The sequence below is a fragment of the Mustela nivalis genome (genome assembly GCF_964662115.1).
Source record: "Mustela nivalis genome assembly, chromosome: X".
In the NCBI taxonomy this organism is placed as follows: domain Eukaryota; kingdom Metazoa; phylum Chordata; class Mammalia; order Carnivora; family Mustelidae; genus Mustela; species Mustela nivalis.
In genome coordinates this window covers 129,026,686-129,050,232 of record NC_139040.1, presented here as the reverse complement: position 1 = coordinate 129,050,232, position 23,547 = coordinate 129,026,686, and the positions used below count along the sequence as shown (strand labels likewise).

The 23,547-nt window shown below is 52.3% G+C and overlaps 1 protein-coding gene across 7 annotated transcripts in view; it reads left to right on the top strand.

The window, feature by feature from the left end:
• LOC309856265 (steryl-sulfatase-like) overlaps positions 1–23,547 on the top strand; it is a 430,475-nt gene that overhangs the window by 116,367 nt on the left and 290,561 nt on the right. For all 7 annotated transcript variants that reach the window (XM_082717185.1, XM_082717186.1, XM_082717184.1 and 4 more), the window contains 2 exons: positions 11,487–11,646; positions 16,626–16,747. In XM_082717185.1, the coding sequence (XP_082573311.1) occupies positions 11,487–11,646; positions 16,626–16,747 (282 nt within the window). The remainder of the gene's footprint in view (positions 1–11,486; positions 11,647–16,625; positions 16,748–23,547) is intronic.

Genomic DNA, 23,547 nt, shown 5'->3' with positions numbered 1-23,547 from the left:
GTAGGTGTTCCGTAGACACTTGCTGAACGAAGAGTGGAGATGCCCCAGATTTCTCTTCCTCCGACTGCTGGTACCAGACCTGAGTACCTCCCCGCCTTTCTCCTAAAATACCCTCCTTTCCCAGGAACCAGAATAACTTCCCTAAGATTTTCTTACAGTCAAGTTTAGAGTTTCCAGCCTCTTTTTCAGAGCAGAGAGCTCCCTGTAGTGTCAGGAAGAGAACAGTTTAGACAAGCTCTGGCTTCATTTCCATTCCTCTCTCCAGTCAAGGTCACCCTGAAGGAGGCTCTCCCCCGCCTCCCTTTTACTCTGCCTGAAGGCACGGAATAAATGTCAATGGAACGGATAAATTAACTCTATGGACGGCCTCTGTGGAAGCGTGGGGGTGCTGGAAATTCTATTTTCCTGAGCTGTTCACAAACGTAGACTTTCTGCACATGTAGGAAAAGATTTTCCGAATTCCCGGACGCCAATGTCTGAGGCCCTGACACCCCTGGCCTGTCTCCTTGACCTTCAGTGCGGATTCCAACAACCAGTTGGGCTCCTGCCTGTACGGCTTATGAGCTGCTTCTTACACTCCCTGAATTCGGCGTGCCGTGTCCTCATGCAGCAACACAACCTTCAGAGAACCGTTGCTGCTTTTGTTGGAGAACAACAACAACTAAAGTCAACAGCAACAGGGTCTGGGAGTTTATTAGACGGTGGTTATGTAACGTGCAGGTTCTGACTTCAGATTCCGACAGATATTTTCATCAGCTTCCCCAGAGTAGGCAAAGCGGCCCCCGTCTTGCTGGTGTGGGTGTTTATTGTGCCGGGAGGCATCCGCAGCCTTTTCACCTCTGAAAGAGGATCGCCCGCGGTCTTCCTTTCTGAGTGCGCTCGTTCCGTTCCATTCCGTAACCAGCACTCATTTATTGACTCCGTACCGTACGCCAGGCAGGGGGCTCGCGTCTAGGGCGTGAAGGCCAAGGAGATGGGCTCCCTGAGCTCTTGTAGCTCATGTGCTAATGTTGAGATGCACATCTACAGAGATAGTTTCAGAGTAATAGACTGTGAAGGGAACTCTCAGGAACCAGCAGTTAGAGGTAGTCAGCTTAACCTGGACTTCTGAGACCCTCCCAGGGGGAGATGACCTTCTGCAGGCTGGTGCGTTGAAGTGTCGGCAAGGAGAGGAAAAGTGAGGAATTTGCTCTAGATGGGAGGGAGATGCTTATGGTTAGCCCAAGAGCAGCAACGTGTTGCTAGAGGTGGAAGAGTAAACCGGGAGTGTCGGGTGATGTGGCCCCTGAGGTCCCCCACATCCAAGTCACATGTCCAGTAGGAACGTGTTAGAAATAACCATTGTCATTCGGGTAGTAAAAATTGCATGAGAAGAATATCACATCACCCGAATCCAGTATAAGGACAGGGTAGAGGTGTGCGAGTAAGGGTAAACTGAGGAATGACTGAGTGTCGGTCCCTCCTCTTTAGACCTGGAGGAATAGGACTGTTGTTAGAGGACTATCATGAAGAAATTTGGTGAGGATTAACAACTCAGTGCCTGTAAAGTGCTGGCAGATGCGCTCAGTGCGTGCAAGGGGTTCCTGTCATCCACAAAGGCACAGTATCTGTGACAACATAAGTGTCATTTACGCACTTCTATAGCTGCAGGAACTACAACAGTGCCTCATGGTTTCAGAAGTTACTTCTGACTGAGTGCATAAGTGGAGAAAAAAACACTTGAGCTTGGGTTTGAAGGACACATACTTCATGAAGTGAATGAAGTACATGAAGACGGATCTGGAAGACCTTGGTAACTCCAGGGCTGATGGTGGTTGATTGGAGAGAAGGCAAGACATCCATGATGTGTCCTGTGTTTTCGGCTTGAGTGGTTGTGTAGACGGATGGAGGATCTCTTGATGAATTAAGACTCATGGGCAGAGACCCATAGTGGGTTGGCAGGTGGGGCGGTGTATGAGATTGTTTGGTGCAAGAGGAGAGTCAAGGAGCATGCCCTGAGGAACTCTTCCCTAAAGGGTGAGGTGGACAATGACGATACCGTAAAGGCAATGTTGACAGAGTGATTTGGGACCTAAGAAGAGAACGAGGAGATGATGAGATTCAGGGAACAGCATGAATGGTGTACGGCGCTACAAAGGCCAGTAAGATGGGGACACGTGTCCATTGCATTCATTACCACATGGTGCTCACAAGTATATTTTTAGTGGAGAGGTGGGGGGCAGAAGCCAGATGGATGGAAATGGGGGGTGAGGGGGAAAAGTCCTCACATTCTTTTGAGAAATTTGTCTGTGCCTGGAGGCAGGCTGTTGTAAGCAGGACTTGGTCATGGGAAAGGTTGGAGCCTGTGTGATGATCCGGGGTGAACTTTCATAGAGAGCTAACACAAGGCATCCCTGAGAAGGTCAACTTCCTAAGAGGATTGAGATTTATGGAAAACAGATCCATTTTTCATTGATGCCTGGTGTCTTACTGAGGAGGTGTCAACTCGTGTCAGAGTTTATGTGAGAGGTGGAGTTTGGGCAAGGATATGACGGGCAATGGTGCACTGCATGATCAGAGCCGGTCATCAGAAACGTAGACAGGACAAGGTTAGCAAGCACCCTGAACATTGCAGTGCCATGATGTGGCATGATTGGGACTGTCTCCCTAAGCAGGGAAGAGACCTGCAGAATGCTTAGCATCTTAGTCCCATGATAGAAGGATTTCATGAGCTGCTTTCATTTGGCAGAACTTATGGCTGTAGATACCATGAAGTAAAATACGGCAGCTTGGGCCCATGGTTACAGAACCCATATCAGGTGGTGAGATTCATGGCTGGATGATGCGTGTTTGATTTACTCACTTTTGAGCCGGAGCAGATGGAAGTGATGTGGTCTAGCACGGTCAGTGCAGAAGAAGGCTAAGGCTGCACGGCGGCAAAGTGCTGGGAAAGATATGTCATGGTATAATAACCAAGGTCTGGGCGGGTGGAGTTGAGAAATTTCGTGGTAATGAGCTCCTTTTCCTGGATAACACGTGGTGTGAGGTTCTCTTCTGAGTGTAGTAAAACTCTGGAGGAGAGAACGTTTGGAATGTAGTTGATGAGAGAAGTGAAAAGTCCTAGCAATATCAACGGACAAACAAGTGATTCATCCATTATTTCATTCATTGAAGATATAGATTGGCCACTAAAATTTGGAAAGGATGATGCTGTGGAGGTCTATTGAGTAAGGACTGAGTTAGACAGTTTGTTTTCAAGATTGTGGTCATGCTGGGATGATGAGAGGTGCACCAAATTGATCATCATGGTTGTCAGGCATCCCATCAACAAACAACTGGAAATACCACAAGGAGGTGGACAGTAGGAAAATGTCACCTGCAGTGGTGGTTGTAGGAGGCTTAATTCAGTAGAAGGGGCATCATGTTGTCCGGGCTTTCAAGGATGTGTAGCATCATTTGGGGTTTGGGAGACATCCGGGAAAGCAAACATCCAGACATAGAACTTTCTAGAAGGCTAGACAGGTTGAGCTGTTTCCTGGGGCACTAACGTGAGACTTAGCTGAACCAAGGTGTGATGTGGTTCACTTTACATTTTCGGCCAAGGTATGTGCTTTAGTTTTCTTCTCGCGGGAGAAACAAAGAAGGTGTTGAGTTGAGTGAGTGACGAAACGCATTGTTCATAGAAGCCTCTTTGACATTTCCTCTCAATACTGTAGGATTTACCATGGCGGAATAAGGTTGGTTGATGCACTCACTGGACCGCACAACCTAAATTCAGGGCTTAGCCAGCTGTGACGTTAGGGTTCCACAAATGGAGCGTGAAGCCTGATTTTGTGAATAAAGTTTTATTGAAACACAGCCACACTCATTCCTTGATGTGATGCCTCAAGCTAGGACACCAGAGATGAGTGTTGGGAAACGAGTTACACAGCACTTGAGAGATGTTGACCAACACCTACGCAGATGATTTAGCAGATGGATGTCATGTTCCTGAAGGAGTTCCTCTTCAAAGTGTGTCAGTTCATTTTAAGGGTGTTTTCCAGTGTTTTGCCCCTCCTTGGAGCACAGACATCCGGACACTGTTCGGTCTTTATTTTGCCCTCAGCATAGGTTGATAGAATGCAGATCCTTATCCTATCATCTCTCGCGACTGGGTTGGATTAATGAAGGAGAGAGTAAAGTCTAGCCTCTTGGGTGAGAAAGCGTTGAATGCAGACGGCACCCTTCCTACACATCCCTGAGGCTCACATCCATCCAGAGAAGCCGTGTTGTGCAGACAGGGAGATGCCCAGCAGGAGAAAAATGGCCACAAGAGCATTGCCTAAAGCTGTATGCCCAGATCCAGCACAAGAATGAGTGGCATATGCTCTCGCCACTGGAAGTGATTTGACCTGACAGGTGGCGGCATTAGAAAGGACAGAAATCGAAGCCTGGTTCGGAAGCAGCTGTTCCTCACAAGTCTCATAGGAAATGTAGAATTTTCTCTGCACTTGCCTGGAGAGACTGATAGGCTCAGCCTTCCTACCTCGGTGACTTCCCATCATGGCAAAGCGCCATCTAGATGTGAGACGGGTGACTTTGACAATTATTTGACAATTCCTTGGTCAGATTTTAAATTTAGACTTTGCTCCTTTTCTCTGCTCACCCATTTTCAGGGGAAAAAAAAAAATCCAGATTTCTTACCAGGTTGGTCTATTTTTGTCCTATCAGCTGCTTCCAACTTTCCTGTGCCTAGTTCTCCCTCACAGCCCAAATCAAGCCTCTGTTGAGTCAGGGCCGGCATTCTGGGGGAGCCCCCCATGCGCTGTTGACTCCCGGTCAGAAGGATCTGTGAGCTGTCCTTGAGAACGTGGCGTTTCCGGGGAGTGAGATCCGTGTCTGTACAGCGTTGCGTTCCCTGTGGGATTCTGAGAATCAGGAAAAGCTAGGGTTTGGGAGCCCCGATTCTGGAGCTGGAGCTGGTGCTGTTGCTTACTTGCCCCATCACCTTGGGCAGAGATTTGCCAGCTGTGAGATGGGGGACCTGTGTGGCCGAAGGCAGTGGGGAGGGAATGAGTTAACATCTGCCAGGAGCTTGAATTGTTCCTGGAACCCAGGGCACTCCATCATGACTCCTGGTCGTTGTAACTCATTGCTTCATAAATCACGGCGCTCGGCGCTGGAGCGTCTGTGAGCAGTTCCCGGGAAGGGAGCAGTGTGTGCTGTCCTTTTGAAGCCCGCTGGGTGCCTCTGGCACACGGCCCTTCTCAGGGAACACGGCAGGAGGAATGCGCCTTTGAGTTCCACCATCTGACGAGTAAGGATATTTGCTCATGAACACATGCCTGGAAATGTGTGATCGTACTTTATCAAACATGTTGTTCCCTGGGGAGAGTGCGCACGGATGTGTTTATCATCTGCTAAAAAATTTTTAAGTATTTTCTTCTTTTACCATTCTTGTAAAAAAACACTCCTTTTACAGCTTTCGAAAGTTGGGCAAGATTCTGTTTATTGATCTATGTCTCTGGTTTCTGAATATAAATTCGGAAGTGTACGATGTGAGACTTAGGGGTCCGTATTTTCCCGACAGTGTAATAGCTCATCCGGACTAGGAGGGTGTGTCTTCCGAAAAATAGTTGGGGATGACAGGGTCCCTGGTCCTGGCATCCTGTACATGCATGGGCTCGGGGGGGGGGGGGGGTGCTGGGTTTGGGGGGTTTACCCCACGGGCTGCCAAGGAAGTCTCATGCCTTCCACAAGGGTGCTTTGAGCATCATACCTGAGCACAGGTAAGCCCCTTCCCTGCACCCACATGCTGTCGGGGAGCTGTTTGTGGCTTGGAACTCTCTAGGGCATCTTGAATGTCTGTCAGGGTGTGATCTCTCGAGGTCTTTGGTGGAGTGTTGTTTTGTTGACAAAGCAGTTCTATGTCTCAGAGACGTTGATGCCATCACCTGGAGGTCTAAGATCTCAGCAAAGCTCCTAGAGCAGAACAGATCCCTGATGTTTGAGTCCTGATAGATACGTGCCTTCAATGAGCCTGTGGATTTCTATGGCAGTGTCTGCGTTTTGTGTGTGTGTGTGTGTGTGTGTGTGTACACGCATGCCTAGAGAAGAGGAAAGGCCTTTGTAGAAATGGTAACAGAGATGCAAAAACTATGGTAAGACTGAGTCTCATTTATGAAGGAAAAGCAAGTATTTCCATTGTTGGTTTTTTCAGCTTTTCTAAAGTAGAAGTAATAAAAATTGTACACATTTAAGATACGCGATTTGATGTTGGAGTGTATGTATGCATTGTGAAATGATCGCCACAGTCACGGTAGTTAATTTAACGAACACTTCACAAGTTACCATTTTTGTCTCTTCTTTTGTTGTTGTGCTGAGAACACTTGAGACATATGTTCTCAACTCCTGTCATGTATACAATGACACAGTGTAGCGTGTTTAACTGCAGTCATCTTGTTACACATTAGGTCCCAGAACTGATTCATCTTGCATAACTGAAACTTTGTATCCTTTGACCAGTATCCCCCCACCCCCGCAGTTTCCCGGCCCCCTGCCGGTGGCAGCCACCAGTCTACTCTCTGCTCCCGATTAGCAGTGTTCATTGTTCTGTGTCTGGTAAAAAATCAAAAAACAACAACAACAAAACAGAACTTCCGTTTGGTCCCACAGTCCCAGTTCCGGGTACGTGTCCAAAGGGAATGAAGTCAGAATCCTGAAGAGATGTCTGTGCCCCGTGTTCATGGCAGTCCTAGTCTAAGACAGGGGAGCTCTAGCCAAGAAGGGGAAGTTTGGCCCATCTCAGTCCCGCTCACGTGTGGATTTGTCGCTGCTGTCCCTTTACTGTCACCCGGGGAGCCCCGGGAGATTGTCCTCGGTCACTGCCTTTTTCCTTATGGAAGATGCATCTGTTGACTGCTGAGAAGGTAAAAGAAGGTGCTCAGTGTCCCTGTTGTTTCTTAAGCCTTTGGTTTAGAGTTGTCTTTCCGCACATGTAAATCCAGCCCACCTGTGGTCCTCTTCCAGCGGTACACAGGCGAGCCAGCGCCGACTGTCTCCTGCAGCAGAGGTGAGGGGGATTGAGGAATCGTGCAAATGCACAGACCCCAGCGTGGCACCAAGCTGGATTTGTATGTGTGCCCTGACTCACCGGATCAGTGACCTTCAGTCCGTAACTCTGCTCAGCCCCCTCAGGAGCAGGGATGGGTAGCCCCCATCTAGAAATTGGTCAGTGACGGTAGCACCACCCTGCGGGGTAGGTGTAATGATTTAATGAGATGAGACGCATATCATAGGCCATCCAACTTTGCTTCTATAGATGGGAAGACATAGTAGGGCCCTTGGGAGGTGGATGTAAGGATTTAGTGAATGAAATGCATATCCTGCTACATATCCCATAGTACGTGATCAGTTAAACGTGAGCCATTAGCAACAGTACATATGGGGCACCCGGGTGGCTCAGACAGTAAAGTCAATGACTTTGGCTCAGGTCTTGGAATCAAGACCCGCATTCGAGTCCCGGCTGAGCCCCGAGTCTGCTTGTCCCTTTCCCTGTGCCCCTGTCCACCACTTGCTCTCGCTCTCAAATAAATAAATAAAATCTTTTAAAAAATGAAACAAACACTGCGTATAAAGCCCTGTGAAGTAATTCATATCGTTTTCCCTGAGGGCATGTGGAGGATGCCAAGTACTTAGTCAACTGGGGGAACACAATACCATCTCTGTTTAGGATAGCTTGTACTTTGGAATCCATACAGGTTCACAGAATCACAGAGATATGAAAGGTAGCTACGGCTTCCCCTGCACCCAGCTTCCTGCAGTGTTCACTCTCTGCATAACCACGATTACTTATCCAGAGACTAACCTTGGAACATCGCCTTTCACTGAGCTACACGTGGTCCACGAATGCACTCTTTCATTTCAGGATCCCATCTGCAACACCACCTTCTACCCGGATGATACATTCTTAAAGGATTCTTTTTCATGATTGTGGTATTTGGGTCTACCTTCCGATTTATTTATGTGAACCAGTGGGACAATAAATATAAACATCTTTATGTTATATAGCAAACTTCCTTTGTTGTTCATAAATGTAGAGTGAGGTTCCGTGAACTTGATCTAGTAGAAGGATAGTCAGTGGCGTGCTTTATCAGCTTGATCCTGCAGAATAATACCCATCTGAAAATTCTATGAGGTACATCTAGAAGGACAGTCGTGTGCATCTAGAAAGATACACAAGAACATATTCATCTCATAGAAGCATGAAAATATTCTGAACTTGATCCCACAGGTGGATAAACAAAAATTCTATGAGATGAATCTAGAAGGATAGTCAGCAAATATTCTATGAGTTTGAACTTGAAGAAGACTCAGAGTTAAGTCTATGAGTTTGACCTCGTAGAATAGATTTTTTTTTAAATTCCATGAGCTTAATCTAGTAGAATAATGGGTGAAAATTTCATGAGGTTCATCTGGTAAAAGGAAAGCATGTGCATCTCCTATGAGTTAAATCATACAGAAGGATAAATATGAAAAATCTATGAGTTTGATCCAGTAGGACAAGCAAGTGAAAATACCATCCGGTTCATCTAGTAGAAAGATTGCATGTGCATAATCTTTGATTGATCTCAAAGAATAAACAGATGGTAGTCTTTGCTCTTGATCTACTAGATGAATAAGCAAGTTTAAATCCTGTGAGCTTGACCCAGTAGGAAGACACATAGATGAAAGTCTGTGACCTTGATCTAGGAGAGGGATAAGCAAGTTTAGATCCTGTGAGCTTGACCCCTATAGGAGGACACATAGATGAAAGTCTGTGACCTTGATCTAGGAGAGGGATAAGCAAGCTTAAATCCTGTGAGCTTGGCCCAGTAGGAGGACACGTAGATGAAGAAGGTCTGTGAGATTGATCTAGGAGAGGGATATGCAAGCTTAAATCCTGTGAGCTTGGCCCAGTAGGAGGACACGTAGATGAAAGTCTATGAGCTTGATCTAGGAGAGGGATAAGCAAGTTTAAATCCTGTGAGCTTGGCCCAGTAGGAGGACAGGTAGATGAAAGTCTGTGAGATTGATCTAGGAGAGGGATATGCAAGCTTAAATCCTGTGAGCTTGACCTAGTAGGAGGACACATAGGTGAAAGTCTACGAGCCTGATCTAGTAGAGGGATAAGGAAATTTAAATCCTGTGAGCATGATCTAGTGGAGGGATAAGCAAGTTTAAATCCCGTGTGCTTGACCCAGTAGGAGGACACATAGATGAAAGTCTGTGAGTCTGATCTAGTAGAGGGATAAGCAAGTTTAAATTCTCTGAGTTTGGACAAGCAGGTGAAAATCCCATCATCTCGCTCTGGTAGAAGCGTAAACAGGTGCACCTTGTGCGTGTGATCGAGCAGAGGGATAAGCAGGTGGGATGCCGTGAGCCTGATCTGGTAGACGAATAAGCAGGTGAAAGTTCTGTGTGCTCGATCTCACAGACGGATCATCAGACTAAGTCACAGGTTGGGATTCCTCTCGTAGGTCACTCCGCTATGGACAGCTTGGCTAAATGAGTGCAAAGTCGTTGAACTTCCCTATTCTTTGATAGGATACCCGTGATGCGAGCGTGACGGTATTTGTCAGATAATTACCTTACTATCCTGTTGAAAAGGTGGAGTGCGATGCTCTTGACTTCTCGTGGAGGCCGTCATAGGAACTGCAGACTATAATATGAATTCTTGTGTGAATTTTCCCTGACGTCTGTACATAAAAAAACATGCCGTGTCTGACGTTTAAAGATCTTGTACGAGGAGTTCAGGCTTCCGTCGCGGGCTACAGTTCATTCTGCAATGGTCAGAATTCAGGGTCGTGGTCATCGAAAGGCAGCATGATGAAGGGAAGCTTTGCTTCAGGACCCCTTGAACCTCTGTCTGTGGCAATCCATTTTTTACGTTTCAGGGGCATTTGCAGCCTGCCTTAACCACGCGTCGTTTTCCTGCCTTCTCTCCCGGCCACACATCTGCCTTCTCCTTCCACTTTCTTCATTTCCCTCTTGATCTCGTTCTTCGTCTAAAGCCCGAGAAGGTATTTTCAAGCAGCTGAACGTCCGTTCTCTCCCTTTCTGTCCAGCCTGACATCCAGTGGTTATTAGACCTGGGCTGCTCAGCTGTGCTCAGTGCGTTTCAAAGCTGTGGGGAACGACTTTGGGGGAAACCAGGCATCTGCTTTTACATCTGTGTCTGTGCTTCCTGCATGGTCTGAGGGGATCCGGCCCTTGGGCTCTCTGAGCTCCTTGCCAGCAAGCCGCTGCCCATGTCCCTCCAGGCGCGTTCTCTGCAGGCCTTGGAGAGCATCTTCTCTGCAGAGCCCCTCCCCGCAGAGCCTAGCGTGCCGTGCCGTCCGGTCCCCTGTCCCCTGCCGTGCTCTGCCTGCTTATAGTCAAGTGACCTCGAATGGACACAGCTCGTTTCCTCAAGGAAACAGTAAGCTGTCCTGCTTGTAAAGGACAAGCATTGATGGAAACGGCCATCTCAGGGGCTCTTCTGATGTCTGGGCACTGCCCTTGGCGATGGGGATAATCCCACAAAATACTCGGCCGACTGTGTTGGGGGTGTGGGGTGCGGACCAGGGAACCGCAGAGCTGCAGTTTTCCTTTCCTGTGGCTGCCCGGAGCTTTGGTCCCTCAAAACAACACAGAGTGAGTATCTTATAGTTCTGGAGTCCAGGGGTCCAAAAGGGGTGCGCCCATGTGAAAATGAAGGTGTTGGCACAGCTGTGTGCCTTTGGGAAGGCTCTCGGGGAGACTTTGTTTCCGGGCCTTTTCCAGAGTCTAGAGGCATCTGGATTCCTTGGTGGGGGAAACTTTTTCTATCTTCAGGCCCAGCCGAAAAGCCTCAGCCAGCCTCGCTGCCTTGGTTCTCACTCTCCTGCCTCCCTCCGTCCCTTACAAGGACCTTGTAATCACACTGGACCCATTCAGATAACCCAGGGTCATACTCAGATTATCCTGGGGTTAGGGAACCCATGTCAGCTACGCTGTGCACCTGCCTCCCTTCCTCCTGTACCAGGACCCCTGAGATCGCATCACACTGGTCCCACTCAAATAATCCAGGATCCTAAGCCCTTTGGCCAGGGAAGGCACCGCATCGCCAGGTTTTAAGGATAAAGACATGGACATTTTGGGGCGCCGTTGCTTTGCCCATGACCACTAGCACAACGTAGAAATGGAATTTTAACTTGGGGACTCTGTAGTCATCGCCTGGAGTCCTTCCTTGCTTTGGGAGTTGAGTTTCCCAGGTGGCAGCCGTAGCTCGTGGCCACCGGGCACAGCTGGCGTGTGCCGTGCACCGTAGGGAACACGTCGTATTTTTTCCCACCACCGTGCGTGCCGTCCTGCTCGCAGAATTTTCAGTGACTCCATGTCCTTAGAGCAGTTTGTTCTTCCAGATTTCCCCCTCCATGGTGGACATGGGAGAGCGTACTGGAAGGAGCCTTCAACCAGGCTTTGAAAAGACACGCGTCTCCCTGCTGCCTCTGTGTTTGGTCTTCCAGGGGGAAAAGCCAACAACTGGGAAGGCGGTATCCGCGTCCCCGGCATTCTGCGCTGGCCGGGGCAGATCCAGGCTGGGCTGCACATCGACGAGCCGACGAGCAACATGGACGTGTTTCCTACGGTGGCCAAGCTCGCCGGATCGCCGCTGCCGGAGGACAGGTACTGTGGCTCACACGCACTTAGGGTGGGTTTGTGTGCGTGACGCCGTGACCGTCCACGGCCGGACTCGTCGTCCACGTCCAGTTCGGGGACGGAGCGGTGGAGCCGCTGATGCGGAAACACCATCTGTCCTGTTATCCCAGGAGGAATGCGGCGGTGAGGTGTGGCGTGCATATGTGGTCCGTGAGCCTTATGCTTTCAACGTCCCACCGATCCCGGGTCCTCTGGCCGTCACGGGGCCGCCGGGCAGCCGCCTCTTTGACCCACCATGCCTGGCTCCCCGACCTTTGCTTGGGGGCGCTCTCCGCTGCTGCTTCCTGCGGCAGTGAGGAAGGCAGCCTGTTCCCCGTTAACGGCTCTCGCTCCCAGCGTGTCTTCCGTTAGCAAGTTCTCAATGAAACGTCTTTCCCTTACATTTAAATACAACTTCGTAGGACACGGCCGGCGGTTTCTTCTTAAGTGTTACTGCCAGTCTGAAGAGTTGTCAGTGAGGCACAATGATTAATTGTCTTCGTTAGTTCGGTGGCAGGCCTTGCGGATGTCATACAGGCGGGCGGCAGAGCTCGATTCAGGCCAGCCGCCCGCGAACAGAGAGGAAACGGGAAACCAGAGAGGCCAGGCCAGCCCTGCCTGAGCTCAGTGCCTGCGCAGGCTTGCTCCTGACCCATCGCTTCTAAACTTGTTCTGTCGTTTATTCTATTGCTTCGGAGTATCTCGTCCCACAAGCGTGTACACACACACATGTGCACACACACACACACGCACGCGCGCGCACACACACACACACGCCAGAGCCGAGGCAGCATTGGACAGCTCAGCCCTGCACCAACATTGTGGTCTCATTGCCCGCCTATATCTTCCGTGACTGACGAACCCAAATACTTTTTGCTTATGTGGATTCTGTCTGGCAACACTTCCCGTAGGAGCCTTCACACCTGAAAACATTGTGAACACACAGGAGCCCCCACCTGCGGACCGTGATGATGTCCCCTCCTGCCGTGAGTGTAGAGAGACGGTGCTGTGCGCTCCTGCGCAGGCCGTAGCTCAGGCAGAGAGACTCTGGTCTTCTCGGGAAAACAGTGCTGGCCTCGTCGGACCCTTTGGAGGGTCTTGGGGGTCCCCGTGGGTCTCTGGGCCACAGTCGAGGAGCATCTGGGAGCATCTGGTGCCGTGCCTGGAAGCAGGGACCATGCTTGGGTTCTGATCTCAGCTTCTGCGCTAGGTCCGTGTTTCACATAATGGACCTGTGTTCCTCGTCCGGAACGTGGCTTCCCTAAGGACGCCGACCCTGCAGGCTCCGTGGGAGGACTGACAGCATGAGAGCACGGTAGCAGGTGAACCTCGTGGGGTTCCAGCACACACTGAGGGCGAAGGAGTATGTGGCTGCATTTCTGTCTTCTCCCACAGTCAGAGCTCATCCGCAATCCTAGAGTCCTGACGGGAGAGAGCTGGGGGCGGCACTGTAGTCTGGTCAGCCTACGTCTTCGCTGTCTCCAGGACAGACGGAAAACGGGGCTGCAAGAAGTCCTAAAACGCTGCTCGGTGTGAAGCCGGACATCCCGCGCCGTGTCTCACCTGCTCTTGTTCCTACACTTGGAGCAAAACTTCCTCTGGCCTTAAGCAGCACACACAGTGTTCAGGTCATTTCATGACTGACCTTTCCCTCTGAGCGCTCATAGGCTTAAGATGAGCAGTGCCTCTGCCTTCCCGGTCTCTGTAAATGGGTTTCTCTGCTCTTCGCGGAAAGAGAGGGGCAGGGAAGGGGCAGGGGCAAAGCGGAGAATCCGCTGAGGGGAACCTTGTCTCACGCGTCCTGCCCACGGCCGTTGGACGGTCGTGGAGGTCACTCTGTTTCCCTTCAGTGCGCCCAGTGAAGACGGAGGCGGCCTCTGTCTTCGGCACGCCCAAAGGAGTTCCCGCGGGAGCCGTGACCTTGCTAAGAACCCACGTTCGCAGGAGCGAAGATGGTTCTTGTAGATCTCAGTGACCCGTGTAGACCCAGCTCGGGGCAGCAATGCTGGCTCTGGAGGGAGCTGACGGGCCCCAGAGAACGCCACGTCATCCTGGAGACGGCGCAGAGCAGGGCACGGAACTCGGCCTCCACATCCTCCGTGGACATAGAATCAGTCCCCCGGTACCTGATTTAAATCATGTCACCAGCCAGGTCCAGAAAACATCGCCCTGTGCCTGTCCGGGAGACGGGGAACATCCAACGTGGCGATTCTTACCCAGGGTGGCTCTGTCTCCCAGCACCCGTGGACCGGGCCTTGGAGATATTTTTGATGGTCTTGACTCAGTGTCACTGGCCTCCAGAGGCCAGGGATGGCCCCAAACATCCTACAAGGCTCAAGACGGCTTCCCACGACAAAGAATAATTCAGCCAACACGTTAGCAGTGCTGGGCGTTCCCAGACGCTGGTCTCAGGTTCCCCGCTGCTCTTTTACGGAAAATGTCATTAAAATGCATTCACGTCGTCATTTTCAAGCAGGGCTTGAGAATCCCCATTAACAGAAGACGGAACACTTATGTCTTCTCTTCCGGAAAGAAAATAAAATTAAAACGTGATTTTTTTTTTTTTTTTTCCAAGTTAAGAAAAGAAATCAGTGCTTGAACGCTTGGTACCACTTTGGTGGGATGAAGACAGGGGAGTGACTTGATTCTCCTGTTTAATGTCGCTGCCCAGTTGCTAGGAAATACAGAAGGGTAGGTGGTCGGAGTCTGGCAAATAAAACTAGTCCCCCTGCATTTTGGGGAGTAAAAGCTGGGACTCGTCCTGTGCGCACCGTCACGTACGAACAACCTTGCGTGATATTTGACTTAGCGAGTTGCAGGATTGCAAAGGGAAGCGTGTTTGATGTTTCAGCCTTCTGGTTACTTGGGGTTTCCCTTCGTTTGGGACAAATGCACCTACCTTCCCCTAAAAGTGTTTTCTTCGCTATGACTTTCTACATGGAAGAAATCACTTTGTTTTCAGAATCGCGCCGGTCACTCATGAACTTGGTGACCCAAATTAACCTCTTTGCCAGTGCCCCCACGTTGTCTGACTTCCGTCGCCCGACCCGCAAAGCTTTCCTTTGTCGTATGGTCCGCAAATCCGAGAGCCGGCCGGGTACAGGCGAGGACATCTGGGCAGACGGTTCCCTGGCTCAGAGCTAAGACAGAAGCCAGGAGGAAATGACATTTACTGGAGCCCGAGGAACATCCCCAAAATGCACTCTTTGCTGTGACGGGAAGGTCGTCCCCGTGGTACCGAAGCCGACCGGAGGTTCTGAAATGCACGGTGCTTGGACACGGATGCTTGACCTCGAGACCGTCGACGTGGCACAGGAGCCCACGGGGGAACGTTCCTACCTCTCGCTCCGCACGAAACAGCCTGTCCGAGGAACAGGCATGTCACAGAACCCGGCGGACGCTGTGGAGGCGTCCGTGCCGTTTCCTAAGGGGGCCCTGTGTGCCCGCGTGCTCTGAGAACTTGAACGTGTCGGCAGGCGAGGCCGGTGGAGGGGACTGTGGAGAAGACACAGCGATGCTCTGTGTCACGTCGACAGAGCCTCGGCCACGGTCCCCCGGGTTGAGACGTCGTGGGACCATTTCCATACAGATAGTGTCAGCGGTCGTGGGCTGTCACTGGGTCACAGCCACGGCTCACTGTGACTCGCACACGCGGTTTAAAACCATCCCCAGGGTTCCGACGGCCCAGGCGCCCCTTAAAAGTTGAGCATGTGCAGTGTCCCATTTTTTAGTGGCAGAAACGAGCCCCGTTTTGACAGGCCATATTTCTGTCTCTCTCGTCCACGGTGGCTTTCCGTGGCCGTGTGATTTGTGGCCCGCTCCTAGGGAGGAGCACGTTCAGTGTAGGATATTAAAAAAAAAAAAATGAGCTGTAGGTCTAGGACATGGAGGTAGAGACCGTGTCCAGGAGATGAAAAAGAGAGTCTGTCCTGACTGGTCCTGGAAAGGCTCTTTCCAGGGAGGTGGTGGTCCCAGGAGGGGGCGGGGGGTGCGGTCCTCTGTTCCCTCCTTGGGGTCATTTTTCATTTCCCGGGGTTCTCTCCTTCGGACACGTACACTGGCTCACTCTCGGGCAAGTATTCAGACTTCCATATTCGTACGGACGGGCTCTTTCCCGAAAGGGATTCGAAAGGACCAAAGCACCGTGACTGCCGTTTTGGGGACAGGAAGCACGTTCCAGAGAGCAAGCCGGTTCTCAATAAAAGCGTGTCTCTGCTTTGCTTCTTTTGTCTCCCCCTCTCATGGCGAATGGGAGTGCGGGCTTGGGAAGGGGGCCAAGGGGGCCTTTTGTTCTTATTTTTAACTCGCGATAATAGAATCTTTTCCGTCCGTGGGCTGCTGCGGAGCTTGTGATTAACAACGAGGGTTGGGGCCAGAGACGTGCTACCCAACGGGGCTGGAATTCTAGGACGGGGGTTTTGGGGACTCCAGGATATTTAAACCTCCCGCGACGCGAACGCCAATGGTATACAGCCCAGTCTGCCTTCTAGTTTCCAAATTCCTCACAATCGGGGTGACGGGCCATGGCGTGTTTTGAATCAGAGGAAGAGAACCGTCAGGGGAATCTACGTCTTTCAAATCACTCTCTGTGCCCCGTTCGATGACGGGGCCTGGTGCTGTCCATGACTTGCGTTGGTCTAGTGGCCGGCCACCCTCAAGGCCGGTCCCAATCCCATGACCTCGGGTAAGTCGTGTACGCTTTCTAGTTGACGTTACGTCAACTCATTGCCCCGGGATGGCCATGGTCCCAGCTCACGGTGCAGGATTAAAGGAGTTTTGACGAGACCGGAATTGGCCCCGTGGGGTTGCATATGGCGCCTGAGACGGGTCCGTGGGTGCTCTTTGTGCTATCGGGGAGACTGACGCACGCTCTCGTGTATGGGAAGGAACACTCAAGGGTTGGGATGATGGAGCCCAAGAACCGTGGGGCTGTTTCCCAGCTGATGCCTCCCTGGTGTGTCCGGCAGGATCATCGACGGACGGGACCTGATGCCGCTGCTTCAGGGGAAGACCCAACACTCGGATCACGAGTTTCTCTTCCACTACTGCAACTTCTACTTAAACGCCGTGCGCTGGCGCCCTCGGAACAGTGAGTACAACATGCCTTTCCGGGCTTCTGAGAGGTCCGCCGTCGGTGCCGGGCAGGGAGAGGAGATGGCGAGAGCTCTTGGCCCTGGAGAGGCCAAGGGACGCCTCTGTGGGTCACGGTGCTTGGCCTTGAGCTTCTCCTCCTGCCTTCTCTTGTTCCTTCTGGTCCCGCCACTCTCCAGGCACAATGTCCGTGGACCCTGGTGGTGACGAATGAGCGGCTCTTCCTCCCAGGCCGAGGAGGGCCCAGTCCTTCATGGCCCGCTGGCTGGCTGCCCGCCCGGCTTCGAGCCCGCAGGTCGCAGTCCTTCTCAGGCTGACTGACGTGCAGCGAAACCGGCACCTCTGCTCTCGGGGGCACGTGCCTTGTGTGTGTGTCCGTTGTCTGCTCAGAAGGATTCCCCTTCTCTTGCATTTCGGGGAAAGCTCAGCAGCTTCGCAGCGCCCGCCTCCCAATGCCTGCTGCAACACAGCCCGTGCCCGCCGTCTAGCGCTTTGTGCCCTCCTGGAGCTTCACGCTGTCCCGCGGAATGGCCTGTAGATGTGCACGCGGCTCTTTCCCCGAAGCCTCGGCCGTGCCAGGGGCAGGAGCCGGATTCAGATGTTGCACGCTCAGTGCAGATGCCTCTGTGTCCCCGTACGTCCCCCACTGGGTGTCCTTTGTGCCGTGTGGTTGGCCCGAATCGGCACGGAGTCCGGGTTTCTGCCCCCACTTTGGGAGTTGTGTCGGTCACGGGCATGAAGGAGCAGAGGCAGCCGGGCGGTCGACCTCGCTGTAGGGATAGGGTTTTGGTTTTGTTTTGTTTTGTTTTGTTTTTTCTTTCCTGGGTCTTTAAACTTAGAATCGCAGTGCTGCTCAGATTCCCACGAGTCGTAGGCACATTACGAAAATGGTTTCTGCCAGCGCTGCCCGTGCGGCAGGTCACTGTCAAGGAGGGTCTCTCCGATTCCTCTTCAGACGTGGAGAAGGACTCCCCTTCTTGGCTCCCCGTTGAACTCGGGGTAACGTTCGTGCTGCTTTTCCACACCCCCAGTCCCCGCCGCGCACCCCACCCTTCTGCCGCGGGCTGGTTTCAAGACCAGCCTCGCCGCTCGGGTAAAAAAAAAATTTCAGTCGTCGCCTTCGCCACGGGTACCCGAACAGGCTGACGAGGTTCTGCCTGAAACCCGGGTGGCTTCCGTGCCCTGTTGCCCAGCAGACAACTAGGACAGAAGCATGAGTTCAGGGTTCCAGGCCAGGAGCGTTCTGATCACTGATCTCGCCAGTGTGTCTGTCGTTCCGGACGTCCGTGGGATGCGCTCTCTAGTTCAGATGGACCGAAACGGTCAGCGTAGCCGTCGAGGGCCTGGGACGCGGGTCCTGCTTCCCAGTCGTGTTTATAAAGAGTCTTGCAGCACAGAAGGAGGTTTCGGGGACTCCTGGCTGGGGAAAGAAATGTGGTCTCGAACCTGTCCCGAACCTCCCAGAACTGCATTTCCCTAAAGCCGGCAACCCCCACCCCCCACCGCCATCGCCCGCGGTCGGAGGAGCCGGAAGGAATATATAGGTTCAAGGGCTACAGACATGCTTGCTGTGTAAGACAGACAGACAGACAGACAGAGACAGACAGAAAGTAGAAGTGCATGAGAAGAATGAGACCCAGATCCCGACGGGCAGCTGGGATGAAATGTGCTTCTCAGACACGCCCCAGGGACATTTCCTTCCGTTGTGTGACCCTCGAACGTCTGCTACAGGAAAGGAGACGGGGCGGTGTTCTGGGGAGGGAGGCGTCCCTGCCGCAAAGGGGTCTGGACGCCGGACGTCGTATCTGAAACGTGGCCACGGTGCTTGTCCACAATCACCACGGTCCCTGGCTGTGGGGCTGTCTACGCAGCACGTCGCCGATTTCTTTGTTCTCCAAATGCTTTTGAGCACCTACGAGGGGGTGCCCTCTGTGCTAGGACGCGTGCCCGTCCGTGAACAAAACTGACCAGATACCGTGCCTTCGGCGGTTGCACAAGGCCTGAGCCACGAGATTTACGATCGGGGTTGAGTCGGTGGTGGGAGCCAGCCCCCACTCGGTCGGGAATGTTTGCCGCGTGCCGTTCAACCGGCGCCGACTTCGAGTCCGTCCACATCGGGCGTGTTGGCCCCATGAAACTCGGCGGACGCAGCCAACCCAGGCTTTGTGTCGCTCTCAGAGAGGACTGGCTCACCGGCAGGTCGCCGCTTGCGGGGAATTGGCCCCGACCGTGCGTGTGTCGTGAAGGTCCCGTTCCCATTTGTCCTGATTAGTTCGAGGCCAGGGTGTTCGAGACGCATGAAGTACTTATTTTCCAAACACTCTGAGCCGCCCTCCCGTTTCCCCCCGTTTGAAACACGGATCCCTTCTAAGGGCTAGATCCAGTGTCTGCTCTATAATTTAATAATTCCATCATGATCATAACGATATAATTTAGTTGTCTCAGCCAGTTGAGTGACATAATTTAATCATGCGCTCGTATCATTTCTCCCATTACGGTGGGGAAGAACTCACCAGTGCGTTACTGAAAAAAAGCCCAAGGGTTCGTGCATTACAATGGGGCCGTCGGAGTGAAAACGGACTGTTGGACGTGCGTTAAAAGTCTTGGCTTCAGGTTTGGGCGTACGCATCCGTGCTGTTAAAAATTTGGTATCATGACAGCTTGATTTTATGGACCAAATTGACCTTAGAAAGGAGGCACCTACTGAGCTCTGGGATTCTGTTCCCGAATTTCAAGCTTGTGAACGCAGCGTATGAAATAAATGCTCACGTGAACGGGGAAGAGCCTCCAGCCCAGCCCGACATGCAGAAACGCACGGGATGTGGTTATCCCGATGCTGAGCCCAGAGGGCCGCACAATTCTGGCTATGTTTTCAAGACCTTTTTTTCTGTGATTTTTTTTTAAAGAAGCATCTGTAAAAACATCAGAACAGAAACACTGTAGAATGATAGAATTCCTTCTCAAGAAATGTGATCTTACCCAACCTCTTAAAAGGTGCCTTCTTTCCAAAATAGGGGATGAGGAAGGTTTATTCTTCTTTAATGATGTAATCTTGTTTATTATTAGGATTTGGGTAAGGAATGTGCAGATTTCGTTAACTCCTCTCTGGTTCCCATGCCTCTGTAGGACATAAGCAAGGTTTAAAATCCAAACAGCACAACGGCGGTTAAGGAAAGAAAAGTGCTTGCTTTGTGGACCATCTCAGTTTTCCACATTTAACAAGTTCGTTTTGCTCTAAATTGCACCCAAGAAAAGAGAAAATATGCACTAGTGGCTGCTTATGCCTTCCTGGCTTCATGGTTCCCCGGGGCTGTGGTTGGCTTGCGTCTCTGTTACTCATCCCGCTGGAAGCCCTTCCCCGTCTGATGGCCGGACATCGCATCTCAAGGGTTAGGACCCGGACGGTCGAGGCTGTTAGGACAGGGGCTGTGGCATTTTTGCTGCTAGGACCTGCTACGGATGTGCCCGTCCTTCAGGTGACCTTGAGGAGGCTAGCTCTTGCCCTCTGCCGGGACTCATGTGGCCAAGGGACAGACGGCTGTACCTGGAGGGATGTGCGTGAGCCTCAGGCTTCTGGAGGGGACAGCACGCGTGCGGTCCGCCGTGGCCGCACGGGCCCGATGGTGCCCCACGACACGGCGGCATCCGGGGGCAGCCTCTGACGTATGAGGATGGAGAGGGCTGCCCAGAAAGGACCAGACTTGAATTTCATTTATTTTCTCTCATTAGCGCTCAGACTCCCAGGAACGGGCTGCACTTCCTGGCTGTTCATTTCTTTTAATGAGAAAAAAAAAGTCATAAATGGACTTTTTGTGTTCCTCCATGGAATCCAGTCAACGTATATTTTCATATGGCACTTTGTGCCCTTTTCTGTTAGCGCTACTAGACCGTTTTTAAAGGAGGCATCCAGGGGCGTCTGGCCGGCTCAGTCGGTGGCACGGGCGACTCTTGATCTCAGGGTCGTGAGTTCAAGCCCCGCGTAGGGTGTAGCTAGGACTTGAAAATAAAGGCTTTAAAAAAGGCATCTTCTCTTCGACTAAAGATTTCGTAAGCCTGACCTAAGATTTCATGAGTAGCACGGATGAAGAAAGGGTCAGCCGTGACTTTGGTGAATTTGTGACGATAGGTCTGGCTGGCTCCGCGAGGAGAGCCCACGACTGTGGACCAACAGCGTTGTGAGGTCCAGCCCCATGTCGGGTATAGGGATTTTCTTGAAAATAAAATCGTGCGGGCGCCTGGGTAGCTCAGTCGTTAGGCATCTGCCTTTGGCTCAGGTCTTGATCTGAGTCAGGATCCTGGGATGGAGCCCCGCATCGGGCTCCTGCTTGGCCGGAAGCCTGCTTCTCTCTACTTCTCTCCCTGCTTGTGTTTCCTCTCTCAGTGTCTCTCTGTCGAATAAATAAATATTTAAAATAAAACAAAATCTTTAAAACAGGAATGCTCACAACACCAATTTCCCTTTTATAGAGACAGACCACATCAAAATTAAATTTTCTTTCTTACGTAGCAGGAAGGACAGTGTGTTGAAGGTGCCAACACCTTCTTCGATGCAAGTGGGGAATGCGGCGTGTCCTCATCTTATCCGACGTCCTGTGTTCTGCCCTTTCCAGCCTGCCCACTGGGTTCGACCGTTTCACTGATGGTCTACACTGGTTTGCGCGTCTCCTCCGTGTGACCTCAACCCGGGGCCTATCGCCGTGCTCCTAGGATGCCTGCTGACATTAGGGCCGCCTCCCGGTGTGCTTCCGTGGGGTCTGGGACCTGCCGTCTGCCACGGAGACCGTGTAGAGCCAAGCACGGCATGTCCTATTTCTCAAGTCTTTGGGTCTTTGTGGACTCTGCATCTTTGATGGAAACCTGTGTTTGTTGTAGGCGGTAACAGGCTCTGTTCTCCAGTCATTGTTCATTCGTGAAACTGGTCGCCTTTTCCTCCTGGGGCCGTGGTCTGTGTTTTGAAAATAGACTTGCGAACCGTACATCTTCGCATCTGTCTATCAGACACACTCCTGCGTGCTTTGCCTCTGATACGTCTTCTACTCCTTATGGTTTACAGAGGTTTTGAGGACATTTATGCCAGGTTCCTCTGTAGCTGGAAAACACAAAGGAACAGTAGCGTCCGTCGCGGGGGGCCACTCCTTTGTCCATCTTATGAGTGACGCGTCCAGGAGCATGGTCGAGGCAGTCTTGCGTCGCACGCTCCAGGCTCCGCTCCACCATCCGGAAGGTGCAGCAGGGTCCCGTGGGCAGGGGGTGGCGGTGGTGTCCACCGAGGGGCAGCGGGTTCGAGAATGAGTGGGAACAATGAGAGGGGAAGAGTGCGGGTCAGTTTTCTCCCCAGGAGGATACGCAGACTGTCCCAAGTACATGCCACAGGCCAGAAGGGGCTCACCCGTCCACACCTGTTTTCAAAGGACGCCTGGTGGTGGAGCCTTCCTGGGTATCTGTGTGCCCACGTAAGACCTGCTGGCTGTGCAAGGCTCGGAGGACAGGTACTGGTGTCTCCCACCGGGGTTCCTCTCCTTTACAGCTGGGGAGACACAGGTGAGCAAGCCACAGCGTCGGCCCTCGGGAGCCGAGTCGATGGCAAAGTTGGATCCTCACAACAGACGTGTTTTGAGTCGGTCCCCACGTGAATGGGAACGTCTTTACCCGCGACCGTGAGCCTCTGATGCAGGCTTTCCCGAAGGCACAGGTGGCTTGTGTTGGCCATGCCTGTCCGTCCGGAGAGCCCGTTGTTCAATGTCAAGAGACTCCAAAGTGTCCAACATCCTCGTTCCCGTATTTGCCGTTAGCGGGATGCTCCTGGGGGAGGCAGCAGAATGCACCGGGCTTCCGTGTGCCCACGCCGGCTCTCACGAGGGCAGCCGGCTTCTTCCCCCGTTCCGTCCTGCCCCCGTCATGGTGTTGTTTGTTGGCTTACCCTGCTGAGGGCCGTGCAAGGTGTGAGGTGCCGGGCAGACCAGATATGCGGGAGATGTCGCTGCCCGTTCCGAGAGCGAGGGACGTGGCGAGACATATGGAGGGAATCCACAGACCGCGGATGTGTCGTGAGCGCTGCTGAGCAGGACAGACGCACCGACCACGTCCGCTGCGCTTCGGGCAGGCCCGCGGAGTGGGCATGGTGGCTCAGCCAGGAACGCTGGGGGCGTTCCACAGACGGAGGCAAAGAGCAGCAGGCAAGGCACTTAGCGTGCCGCGGGCACCCACTTTGTGCTGGGGTTCACGCTTCTGCTCCCACGGACATGTGGCTTCCACAGCGGACGGCTAGTCAGAGGGAGTCTTGTGTGTTCTGACAATCAGGCCTCCGTCAGGGGCGCTGGAGTTGTTGGAAATCCTGCCTGCGTTTGGAGCAGATGCTCTTAGCTCGAGCCCTGAGCTGCGTCCTCGTTCGAGCTACTGCTGTCACGCGGGGTCCCAGCCCGGAAGCAGGCTCACCGGTGATGTACCGGTGTCGGGTGGCTGGCACAGGACAGGGGAGCAGACAGCGTGCTGCTGGAGGTGTATCCCGGAAGCAGGGAGGTCACCGTAGGCTGGGGGTGGGGGGTGGGTTTGCAGACATATGTAGATGGCGTGCACATTCCTGGGGGGTCTCGCCTGGGGTCCCGTGGGCGTGAGTCCCCCCGTGGTGTGAAAACAGAGTGTTTCTGAAGTGGTTTTTTTTTTTTTTAAGATTTTATTTTTCTTTATTTGACAGAGAGAGATCACGAGTAGCCAGAGAGGCAGGCAGGGAGAGAGAGAGAGGAAGAAGCAGGCTCCCCGAGGGGGCTCGATCCCAGGACCCGGGGATCATGACCTGAG